The sequence below is a fragment of the Gouania willdenowi genome, chromosome 20 (assembly GCF_900634775.1).
Source record: "Gouania willdenowi chromosome 20, fGouWil2.1, whole genome shotgun sequence".
Taxonomy (NCBI): domain Eukaryota; kingdom Metazoa; phylum Chordata; class Actinopteri; order Blenniiformes; family Gobiesocidae; genus Gouania; species Gouania willdenowi.
In genome coordinates, this window is record NC_041063.1 from 9,791,063 (window position 1) to 9,804,413 (window position 13,351).

The window sequence follows — 13,351 nt, forward strand, 5'->3', positions numbered from 1 at the left end:
TATTTATACTAAAAATACATAAAACTAAATATTTACACACAAAATGACTCCAGAATCACACTACAATGGCAACAAAAAAAACAATAATTCTAGAAAAAATGCACAAGAAGACAACAGAAAGATAAAAAAAAAAAAAAAAATACACATAATGATGACTTCAAAAAACATACATTACAGAAAAATACAACAAAAATATGAAAAGGGCTCAAAATACACAAAATTAAATATTTATACTAAAAATACATAAAACTAAATATTTACACACAAAATGACTCTAGAATCACACTACAATGGCAACAAAAAACAATAATTATACAAAAAAAATGCACAAAAACGCAACAAAAATACACATGACTCCAAAAAAGATACATTACAAAAAAAATTAAAGTAAAAAAAAAAAAAAACAGCACAAAAACAGAAAGATACACAAATACACATGACATACATTACAGAAAAATACACCAAACAAAAAAATATAAAAGTGATGGTGAAGTCATGCACATGTCCCATAGAATCAAACCAGTAAAATTGCACACGCAAACATACCCCTTAAGGTCCCACATGAATGCATACTTCCAACGGGCACTGTACTAGTCGTTATAAATTAGGAATGTAATGGTATTGTAAATATCACGGTATTTAGATTTTAAAATGGTTGCAATAATGCCGTGGTGTGCGACGGTATCAAACAGAAATTCTCTCGCCAACGTCTTCTAGGTCAGTCCATGCTGCTGACGAAGGACTTGTAAAGAAAACAAAATGACTAAACCTCAATTACTGTATATATGATCTTTGATAGAGCTTGTAACTAAAATTCACTACTGGTATGGTTCAAAACGGTAGCAGTAGCCAATATCATTGGTGCTTGCGCCCCCTCGTGCTATCTTCACGCACAAATGTATGGCCTTAATAACGTAACAATATCATACTGTGAAATTTTGATATTATTGCATCCCTATTATTATGCCAATATTATACCAAATGTACCTCTATTATTTACGGTCTAGACGTCTTGCAGACAGGCATCTGTTTTTTTTTGCTCAGAATTGCCCAGTTTTTCATAAAAATTGCCTGGCTCTGACAATTACTGTGCAGCAGTTATAATTATTCCACGTTATTATACATTTTATATTAAGAACTGCTAATTTTATGTTGAACTTGACATTGACATGACACCACTGCAAAGGGAGGGATTACAGGAGTTGATGTGGCACCCTAAACCAGCCCCAGTTTTATTTAAACTAATGATTTTATCAAAGAAATTAGTGAAGCTGCCATGACTATCTAATCTTCTATGTAATGGTATTTATAACACTGACAGGTGACTTCAGTCTCAAAATATAGCAGCATCAACATTTGCGTTGTTTGTACATTTCTAGGATATTGTTTGAACAGTAGCTCTTGTATTTCATTTGCTTTGTAATTCTCACAGCGTTTTCTTTTGTTGTCTCTCCATCAGGTCCCCATCTCTGCTTTCATTACTTTCGTGGACTCATTGGAAACGGGCTACAGCAGGTACAAGAACCCATACCACAACCTGGCTCACGCTGCTGATGTCACACAAACCATCCACTACCTGCTGCTGAAGACAGGCATGGTGGTAAGTTGAGTGTGGTTGTAATCAGTCAGCCACTTCATTGAGATATTCCTTTCTTTTTTACATATGGAAATGTAATTTACTACACCAATATTCATAATACTAAACTGATTATCTTCCTTTCCAACTTTTTCACTCTCTTTCTCTTGGTCTTTCTTTCAGCACTGGCTAACTGAGTTGGAGATATTTGCCATCATTTTGGCAGCTGCCATCCATGACTATGAGCATACAGGAACCACCAATAATTTCCATGTTCAGACGAGGCAAGTTTTATCTTCTCTGAACCTCGTGAATTTGAGGGTGCAGTCGATAGTGGGACGGGCAGGACGAGTGGTGGGTTGGGGATAATATGTCTGCTTTTGATATGTCAAGTGCTTCTTTCTTTTCTTTAAAAGATAAGATCAAGTCTGAAGTAAACCAATTAAAGCGAACAGCCAATTGTTAGTCTGTGACACACTGTTAAAGCTGTTTGTCAGTCAGATTGGAGGAAGCCTTTAAAATGACGAGAGAAACGTTGGAAGATCAACTTCAATATGTCAGAAATGCCTCAAGTAACAACATGGGCCTCCACAGCCAATGAATCCATGCAGATTAATCATAGGCTTACTCTACATCTGCAACAACTATGCAGATTTTATTCTTACAAAAAAATAAAACAATACATTTATACTATCATGCATAACTGGAACCGCCATGAGTAAAACTCGCGGTAAAGGTCAAGTTCAAATGACTCAGCACTTTAGCTCGCACAATAAGGAAGCTAGCAAGACGGCTAATACTTCAGCAGTTAGAGCGAATTTGGAGAAGCTACATAAAAGTGTAACGAGTGAAATCACTGCATCACTGAACACCATTCTGGCTCCAATTCAAGGATCAGTCCAAATTATTACCGGGAACGTGCCCACACACACCGTCACCATTACCACTATGGAGACAGCTCTTACTTCTCTCTCGGACGGAATCCCTGCTTTGGAGAACGACGCGACTGCACTGAAATCGCAACTGGAGACCACCAGGCAGAAGAACGAGAAACTTCAGCTGGCTGTGGAGGACCTGATCTAGCGCTCCAAAAGAAAGATTGGAGATGCTCTGCAGGACCTGGACCTGGAACGCGGACACAAGGATCTCGGTCTTTCATCGTTCGCTTTCACAAATGCATCCACAGGGAACGGGTGTTGCAGAGGGCAAAGAAAAGCGGGGTGTCTCCTAATGGGGAAGCCCATAAGGATCTTTGAGGATTTTAAGCACATGCGGGCCAAAATGCCACAAGTAGCAAACTTTACAAAAAAGCATCATAGCCCAGAACCAGTACAGGTCCGATGTGCATGACTTAGACAGTCGGGCCGCGGTCAGCATGTTTTCATTTGCCTCAGTTCACCTCGCTACAGCTCGCCAGCGAGGATAAATAAGGTGCTGAGATAAAAATATCACTTAGCCCAAATGTTGTATGATTTTGTATGCATTGCTTCTTTATCACAGATAATTTGTGTTTTAGAATGCGATTAAAAATCAAGGATGCCTACTTTTTTCTTTTTAGCAGGATTCCTTTTGTGTGTATATTGTTTTTTAATAATTCAACGTTGTATCATTTTATTTTAGATCTGACACAGCTTTGCTATACAATGATCGAGCCGTTCAGGAGAACCATCATGTCAGTGCTGCCTATCGCCTTCTACAGCAGGATGAAATGAACATCCTCTCAAATCTCTCCAAAGATGACTGGAGGTACGTCCACAAGGATTTCCACACCTGTTGATACGCAGCACCCTGCATTTAAATCTTCTCTCACCTCCCAGGGACTTGAGAGCGCTGGTCGTGGAGATGGTGCTAGCAACAGATATGTCCTGCCACTTCCAACAGATCAAAACCATGAAAAGCCTCCTGCAGCAGCCTGAACTGTAAGTAAAAGGCAAAAACATTGATCACTTGCTTTTTAAAGTTAAATGATTTTTACATCATGAATAAGACTGAGTCCCTGTCAGCAGCCAATTAGCTACTTATTTTAAAAGACTGATGGGATCCTGTGCTTCTAGGATAGACAAACCCAAAGCCTTGTCTTTGCTGCTTCATACCGCTGATATTAGCCACCCTGCAAAACGCTGGGACCTCCATCATCGTTGGACTAAATCTCTGCTGGAGGAGTTCTTCAGACAGGTGATGTATTAATTCTATCAGTGGTTTAAAGACAGTCAATTATAGATTAAAGGACTAGTGTTGAGTAGGGTTGGGTACCAAATAGCGGTACCAATATGGCACGGTTCCGACGTAAACGGTACTAACCAGACCGAATAAGAACGAACATTTGGTGCCCCTTCACCCCCCAGGTCGTTGATCGTGACGTCATTGCTTAATCTTTAACACCAGATTTAGAAGGCGCAGTTTTGCGCCTTCTAACAGATTGGCTAGCTCAATCAAAGAGCCACATCTTTGATTCTTTTGCAATGGCTCCCTATAGCTTTAAAAAAATATTGAAATAAAGAGTTTTTTGGGTTTTTTCTACAAAGGCTATTAATAATTATTGAAAAAGAAAATCATGGTAACAATATTCATCTCCAGTATTATATAGTTTAATATAATATTGTTTTAATGGATATTATTTAGATGTTTTTGTTTATTTATTATTTCCATATGTTACTTGTGTGTATATATATAATTTAAGGTAATATTGTATTCAATTTGGCCCTGAAAATAAAAGGGTATTGTATTTTGACAAAGTGTATGTGGTTTCATTTTTTCTAAAGTACCGGTTTAAGCACCGGAATCGTTTAAAAAATACAGAGCAGGCACCGGTATCAGATAAAACCCAACCGATACCCAACTCTAGTGTTGAGATGTATTTTGTTGTGTGTATCATTAAACGGCCTTTTATCAATAAAGTATAATTGAAAGTGTTTTTTTTTTTTTTTTAGGGCGATAGAGAAGCACAGCTTGGTTTACCCTTCTCTCCTTTGTGTGATCGCAAAGCCACAATGGTAGCTAAATCCCAGATTGGTGAGTTAAATATATATTTTTTTCATCAAAGTTTTGGTGGTTTCTAATGCATTACAGTGAATTCACGATATAAGTCTGGTATGACAACTTTCTTTGTACTTGGTGTATATTCGCTCATGATTGTGCTTTATTTTATGTTTGAGACTGATTAGAAAGGAAGAATTTAAGAGATGAAAAAAATCAAAACAAAAAGAAACACTTAGGAAATACAAGGGGCCTATACTACAAAGCTGCTAACTCCTGGGATTTATTCTGTGTGTGCGTTGTACTATAACGCTGCTTATCTTTATACTAGGATAAATCACCATCTTAACTTAGGCTGACTGGCTAACCTGGGTGGGACCAAATGCTATCTGAGCAAGTACTGGATAAAAGCACCGCCTCCTGACCAATGAGTTATTTTGGAAAATTACACATCCAAGAATGAGTGTATCATTTTCACGCTGCTGCATGGATCGGATTTCATTTACCCAGTGACCAATTTTTATGTGATGTATTGACCAACATTTGTTAGCTGATTGAGGCTGCGTGTGTCGGGCACTGAAGAATAAATTCCTTAATTCAGTCATTTATTCAGACACACTGTGGGTGACACTAAGAGCATCAGTCCTGTAAGATAATACAGGCTGTATGAAATATAAATATTGTTCACCTTGTGATGTAGGCTGAGCTTTTTAAACGCAGTATCAGACCCACAAACTGCACCCAAAATAAGGCAGATATGCCAATCGAAAAGTGTCTCCGTTGTAATAAAGTGAAACTGATCAATGTCCAATGAATTGATATTATCTCACAAATGTATGCAATAAACGTCATCAATTGTGGATTTTAATTGTTCATATTTTTCAAGGATTGCTCCTCATGTTGGTGTAAGTTGCCCAGCAAGGTTTCTTTGTGTTTGTGATTGGTCAGACACTGCAATCTCCACCTGTTTTAAGTGAGCACGCACGCATTCAGGTTGAAATCCCTTGGCTCAAGATAATGTGTTTCATTAGCTTCATAGTACAGCTGCTCTGTAGTACGAGTGTAGTACGGTACAGACTTACAGTTTTAATGTCAGATATCAGATAATCATATTCATCATAGGGACATATTACTTAAAGCTGCGGTATTTAGAATCTGTGAAACTGGTATGGAACCTCCTCCCCTCCCTGTTTCGAACAATTTCCTTATTTTGGCTTGCTTTGCTGTGTATGCCGTTGTGCCTTACGCAGCGATCGGGACTTTCTCTGCTGGTACATCTACCATTGTGCCTTCACTACCTATAGGATGTGACCGTGCTTTGACTTTTGTCGAGCAGCTGATAGCAACGTCCAAGGCTCATGGGCCACTTGGTTTGCAAAAAGATCTCTGATTGGCTAAAAAGAGTGTACCACTCCTTGATTTCTGAAGCTTGAATACAGAGCCAAGAGAAGGCGCAGCGGTCCAGTGTCCTCTCACAACACTTTGAATTACATTATGCTGAAAGGTTATCATGGATTTTTGACCAAATGACAGTAAAAAACTTACATACTGCAGCTTTAAACAAGAGCACACAGAGAGTGCACATCTCTACCGAGCTCCAAATATCCTCTTTGGATCAGTGATCCTGATCATGGTACCATGGTCATTCACACTAAAGCCTCGTAATATATATATATATATATATATATATATATATATATATATATATATATATATATATATATATTACGATGTAAGTTATATATAAGATAATATAACAATACAGTAGGTTGAAATGTATGGGCATTCCCTTTTTTAATGTAATCCCCCTAACAGGCAAACAAATAAATAAGTGTCAGTGAAAATATTACTTCCTTGGCAGAGTAAACAATATCTTATTTCTTGGACAGTGTACAATACCAACACCAGATGTCAGTGTACCACAAAAGCCAGTTGCTGCTGGCTGTTGTTTCCTCAGTCTTTCCTCTGAGAATCACCAGAACATAAATAGGATCATCGATTAAGTCATTATTATATTGTGAACGCTTTATTACAATGACCTATTGACTAGCGCTATATCTTTAAAAGCTGATCATGCACGAGTATTGTTTTTCTGCAACCTTTTACTTGAATGTCTGTTCCAGCCATTGTTCACTGATGTCTTTTCAGCAACAAATAAGTCTACATTCCTGAGTGATCTGAAACAGAGTCTGTGATCTACAGGTTTTATTGACTTCATCGTGGAGCCCACATTTACCGTGTTGACAGAAATGATTGAAAAGATTGTCACATTCATTACGGAAGAGGCATCTCAGACCGGATTGGTTGCAATGAAAAGGTAACACTTGTTTTGACTCTGCACAGACAGATCACGGACACACATCATATCCTGTATAACTACTTCATAACTGTAAATTGTATAGCCACTACAGTGCTGCAGGTGTCTGCGACATGGATGGATTAACTTTGGTAATTAGTTATAATTAACAACTTCAAACTTCAGTATACACTTCAGTGGAAGATTGAGTCACTGAAAGAGAAAAAAAAGAGCGTTGATATACATTGAACTGAATAGAATTGATTCAACATTTTGTCTTGTAAAATATGCATTAGGTCTGCCACCTCCTACTTCACCGTAAATTAACAACTTCAAACTCCAGTGTACAAGTGGAACATTGAGTCTCTGAAAGAGAAAGCATTAATCTATTTATTTTAGTTTAGTCAAAGAAAAAAACCAGGACACAAAACTGAAAGTCATCCTATAAGTCAGATTTCCTCAGCAATTAGACGAAGTTGAATAATTTTTTGTTTGCGATGTAGCTTTTATACACCACTTGAGTAGTTCCAAAACACTTCAGATCAGCCACATTCACGCACCAAATGTGACAAAGCATACCATGCAAGGTGTTAATCCTCAGTTCAGTGTCTTAAGGACACCTTATCTCATGGACAGTTATAGCCTTATAATAAAACCAACAACCTCTCAATTAGAATATAACCCCTCTATAACCAGCTTCATAGTACAGCTGCTCTGTAGTACGCATGTAGTACGGTACAGACTTATGGTTTTAATATCAAATATCAGATAATCATATTCATCATAGGAACATATTACTTAAAGCTGCAGTATTTAGAATCTGTGAAACTGGTATGGAAACTACAATCCTCCCTCCTCCCCTCCCTGTTTGTTGTATATGGGTATATATGTGTATATATATATATATATATATATATATATATATATATATATATATGAGTGTTCAATTGTTTGCACCACATTGTGCACTTTTTATAGTTAAAAGTTTCATGTTTGTGTACATTACAAGTATTTAATAGAGTCTGCTGTGGAGTTCGTTCTGTGTCTTATCCATTCCCTTTTACCTGACTCAAAGTTTAATTTCAAATAAAGGTCATCCTTCAATTAAAGACCATGTAAAGCAAATTCTGACCTTTTCTTCTAAACACATGAAATGGGTCATAAATGTATTCCTAAACACATGCACAAAGCCATTCAACCATTTATAATTTAATTGTGGAGGTAGGCTTCAAAAACTGTATTTCCAATTTCTCTGTGCCGGATTTAATGGGCAGGTCAGAAATCAGGGATGCGTTACGTCCCTGCTGCTGACTCACACTAAACCTCCGCGGCCTCCAGTGGGCGCAATTCGGCCCCTAGCCGAAAACAAACCACATATTTGGACTCAACGGAACAAAACACGTTTGCTGGTGCCACATTTTCCATGAAATTACCAAGTTTATACACCGCAATTTTGTTTTTCACCTCTAGCGGGTGAAGTTTTGACTCTACCCGGCAGGGATGGACATATTCAGATTTGGGCGGAGCTTACCTTTCCACTGATATTTTTGGCCTGACGTTTGGCCCGATCCGAGCACTTTTGGAAGCAACCTTAATCTTGATTTCCACATGCTGCACAGAACAGACATTTACATCGTCACTGTAAGAATGGCCTCGTGGGTTCGGCTCAAGAAGAAGTCCAGTGTTCCAAAAATGCATTCAAAGTGGATTTATTTACAGAGGAAAAAAGCGCAGCAGAATTTATAGTGCAGGCCTGAAGAAAAGTGAAGGAAGATCTAAAAACAATTGAAGATCGAGCTCAATATGCTGTCAAACTTTGCTCCACAACCTGACAGCTCTAACACCATCCACCAATACCTCACAAGGCCTCCAGCCTCCTCTTATATTGGACTGAGGGGAAGGTACCAAAGCACATGATCTAGGGCAGGGGTCTGCAACCATTTTGCCTCATCTTGTCTAGATTAAAATCCTTCCAGAGCCGAAAAAATACCTTCTCAATAAAGCCAATACAAAGTATAAAATTTTATACAGTTAAAATAGTATTGAATAATTTTATGACCTAATGGATTTGAAGGGCTACAAAAAATAACAAATTTGATAACATGTGATCATGTGATGTCACAGTCTAATTGCTAATTTCAGGCAAACATATCAAGCATACATTATTTTTAGGTTAACAAATTGTTTTATCATAATTTTATTTGACATTAATGTCATTAATCATCAATACCCTCTGTAATAAATAACAATTCATTATTTTATTTTATTTTTTTAAAGGTGTAGGGAGCCATTGCAAAAGCGTCAAAGAGCCACATGAGGCTCCAGAGCCGCAAGTTGCAGACCCCTGATCTAGGGTTAAATGAATGAACTCATTTAGACACAAAAACTGTAAAGTGCATTAATATTTACTAAACAACTTTATATTAGCATTACCAGTATTAAATTAAGTCAAATGTTCACATTTACTTGAAAAAACAATTGTGTTTGCTATTAAACACCCCTCCAACTCTATTACATGTGGTGGTGCCTTCCAACCAGCACACCGCTATATAAACCAATGACAGGCTTCTATTGTGTTAGCCACTTCCGGGTTTTAGAAATGAAGGCACATGGAGCAATGGGTGACAGACGAGTACTTTTTTACACCAACAATAATAAATACATATGTTTCCAGGTTAAAACCATATGCCTGTGTGTAGTGATGGTGAGATGAAGCCTCATGAGGCACTGAGGCTTTCCATCTGAGTAGTCAACACATGGGCAAAAGCTTCATCACATTTATTTTGCTCTACTCTATCAAGTGGAAAATAAATGTAAAGCAAGTGGTGATTCAAATTACAGTGTAATTTGAATTCACTGTGTGAAACTCAGACATGATTTGTATTTAAATCATTGTACTTTATGCTAATTAAATAAAATATGCTTGTGCCACGTGTGTTTGGGGGAGATTTACTCAAAAACAGCAACTTTTCAACAGTGCTTGGCTTCGGGCGATTTCTTTTTTGGAGACTATTTTGTTGTTGTAGAGCTGCAATTTATTATATGGCTGTACTATAAACATAAGCTCGCTACTTGTTGCGGTGTCGGACTCTACCCACACACATCTCTCCTCCACGAATCACTCTCACTCACACGCATCAGCCACTCATTCACATCCATGTGCATTTCACCACTGCGGTATGAAGAGTCTATCTATCTATCTATCTATCTATCTATCTATCTATCTATCTATCTATCTATCTATCTATCTATCTATCTATCTATCTATCTATCTATCTATCTATCTATGTCTTTGCTGTAATTCATCCATTGTTTATTAGCTTCCTCTACTAACACCTCCTATTGTGTTGCTTCAAATTTACGCACTCAGCTCTCCTTCATGCTCAATGTTCAACACAACACATTCAAAACGCTCATTTAAATAAGGGCGGTCTGCACCACTTCTGCACGTGTACTAATGATTGCTGCAATCTTAGTGAATTTCGCGAAGCAGGTGAGGAAACTGCATCTACAAAGGATTTAGGGAAGCAACTGGATAACCACCCTTTATTTCAGATATTGGTGAATCCGCCCCTCAGACAGAAAACCACTCACACTCCTAATCACTCCTACTGGCAATCTAGAGACTCCAATCAACCTCATAGTCATGTTTTTGGATTGTGGGAGAAAGCTGGAGTACCCTCCACAAAGAAAGGACCCAAGTGTCCACCCCAGGGTTTGAACCAGGATTTTCTTGCTGTTTGATGGATGTGTTAACCACTGATGGGCTTACTCTCCGGCAAATTCAGAGAACAGACAAATTACTACCAATGAACAATAAAGTGCTTCATGTGATAACTACATCTTGTATAAGTGCTGATTGTGGCTTTGCAGTGTAAACTGTTACCTGTTTGTGCATCTGCAGTGTCAACAGTGTCTGTGGAAGTGATGGAAAGCACTCCAGTGTAAAGAGTACTGGCTCAGTGGGAAACAGCTCGCTCACCACAGTGGATCTTAAAAACTTCAGCGAAACATGGAACCAGGAAATTTGTCACAACAGGGAGACGTGGAAGGCCCAGGCAGGTAACTAAGGTGTCTTTTTAGCTCCTAAATAAAAAAAAAACTTTTAACTATTTCTTTCCACTCTCTGTCTGTGCTATGCAATCTAAGCACATAGTCCACTGTCTCCGAGTTAGTGCTTCTTGACAGATGCAATCCTGATTGCGTTGAGTTAGAAGTTGCCCTGCAACATCTATCAGTATGTGTAGCAGTGTTTGCGCATGTTTGGTAATTCTTTCTTTCGGGCTTCACTTGAAAGATGGTGAAAGATGTGGACTGGAAGACCAAGGTTGGTTTGAGACACTGGTTGTCATTCTACACTGTTAGGTGTTCATGTAATTTTATTTATGTTTAGGTAAGGGTTGCCAACCAAGGCACTTGAAACTGGGCACATTCTGAACTGCTGTGCCTCTAATGTAAAGTTGGATAGGGGTATAGCTTGCCTTGCTTCTTAATCCCTAGTAAATTTATTAATCTATACTATACACTGTGCATGCATTGGTTGTTGACTCTGCACTTTTACAGTACTTTTACTGTTTGTATGCTGACTCATTGTGGGGGACTTATAATGTCTATCTGCATAAATTGCAAGCTTGTCTGTAACCACGCTTGTGTGACTTTGTGTGTGTGCTTAAAGACCAGGAAGAACACACAAAGAAAGAGATAGAGGAAGAGCCCAAGGAGGAGGTCAAACAGTCAACGGAGTCTAAACAAACCGAGATTACCATCAGCAATAGAGAAGAAGGGATGAAGGCACAAGAGGAGGTGAAAGCTAGCATACATCAAGATGACAAGCAACTAGCAGTAAATAAAGACCTCCTTTCAGGTAGGCTCTTAACACAGATTGGCAGAAAATGAGGGTGTGAAGCTCGTAGAGCTGCATTCTTGTGTGGAGATGTGGAACAGGGAAACATTTGAAAAGTAGAGGACTGCACCCATCCAGGAGTGGAGTTAGGCACTGTTGTGGTAAACTGTGTAAATTAAGTTTAGGATCTAAAAATAGAATATTAGAAGTTTTTTTTTCTGCCAAAATAAAAGTTTCAAAGAGGTGACATCAGTAACATTATGATGAGTTGTATCCTCCCATCCTTTCCTGTCATTGAGTGACACACCAAAGGATTTCATCTCATCCCAACATTTATTTGCCGGGACATGAACCTTTTTAGAATCCATGTTGACATCTGTCCATCTCATTTATGAGAAAAATAGGATTTTTTAACCAAGACTGGCAAGATTGAAAACCTTTTTCAGGTTTGAAGAACAATATTTTCTTCCTGTTCTAGCAGGTTGGGGTGAAGAAAGGCGACTTGGAGGATGTATTAATACATTGTTTTAGAGATGAGCTGCAAAAAGTTTCAATTTGGACCCAACTGTTAGTTTAACTTCTTTGACATTGTCTTTGCAGAGCTCAACAGGGAGTGTCCTATGATCCAATACGGCAAGAGACCAAGCTACTGTGCCAGCTCCTATAGGATGGTCAGATCCAAAGTGTTTGAGATTTGGCCAATTGATGTTAGATCAAAAGCTCGGAAACTTCAGCTCATCTCTCTGCGTCGTCGGAAATGACCTTAACATATTACCAATAGTTACTTCTTCACTTTGGTGTTGAAACAAATGTGAGGCTCATTTTTTCACTCACTCAATAAGTCAGTGTGTTTACATGCAGCTTGAGAAAACTCAATAAATGGCTTTGCCTGATAGTAATTGGATTTTTAACATGCATTTAAACAGGTTAGCTTGATTGGAATTGGACAATGCATAGCTTGATTAACACACCCGATTTGTGCATGTAGGCATTTTAGCGCGATTGGAATTAGAAACAGAATTGTGAGCATACGCCACTTGTTGTCCTGCTACCATCCTCCGAAAGAAGTTATACATGATTGGGAGGAAACCACAGGTGAAAATATTTTCATCCATTGTTATTAGGATTAGGGATGATATCTTGTGTGATGCAAGATTAAAACATCTTTTGATGCCTCGTTGGGGGTCCAGATTGAATCGCTCTATCAAAATATTGTATCGTAAACTCAGTGTACCGTACCAGCTCTAATTGTTATCTACCTTTTTTGGAAACTATGTTAATACACACTGTTTTGTAAAGAATACAGCACCATCTTTCGAGGCAGAGTTAAACAGAGTTTGGTTTTCTCTCCTGTATATGTACTCGAACAAGATGGAAGCTCTTTAACTCACTCAGTGCCATTGACGAGATAACTCGTCATTTCAAATCCAAACGAAATACCAAAATACCCCCAGCCTGTGAGCCAGATAGCAAAATAATAGGTGACATGTAGGAGGTAGCAGCGCACCTTTGGATGAGAGATCATCCATGCTCAGCAGAGCTAAGAGAGAGAGGAGGAAAGGCGTTTATGAGACAGAAAATGGCGCTACATACAAGAGCTGACATTCTCAGCAGCTCACACTCGACCAGAGCATGTGTGGAACTCATGGATAGTGTGGCG

At 38.4% G+C, this 13,351-nt stretch overlaps 1 protein-coding gene across 1 annotated transcript in view; it reads left to right on the forward strand.

Moving 5' to 3' along the window:
• Positions 1–13,132, forward strand: part of pde1ca (phosphodiesterase 1C, calmodulin-dependent a) — a 30,728-nt gene extending 17,596 nt beyond the window's left edge. The window contains exons 8-17 of the mRNA XM_028434529.1: positions 1,460–1,600; positions 1,760–1,860; positions 3,197–3,322; positions 3,394–3,495; positions 3,631–3,751; positions 4,507–4,588; positions 6,755–6,869; positions 10,753–10,910; positions 11,524–11,712; positions 12,292–13,132. Coding sequence (XP_028290330.1) covers positions 1,460–1,600; positions 1,760–1,860; positions 3,197–3,322; positions 3,394–3,495; positions 3,631–3,751; positions 4,507–4,588; positions 6,755–6,869; positions 10,753–10,910; positions 11,524–11,712; positions 12,292–12,452 — 1,296 coding nt within the window. The 3' untranslated portion in view covers positions 12,453–13,132. The remainder of the gene's footprint in view (positions 1–1,459; positions 1,601–1,759; positions 1,861–3,196; positions 3,323–3,393; positions 3,496–3,630; positions 3,752–4,506; positions 4,589–6,754; positions 6,870–10,752; positions 10,911–11,523; positions 11,713–12,291) is intronic.
• The last annotated feature ends 219 nt before the right edge of the window (positions 13,133–13,351 follow it).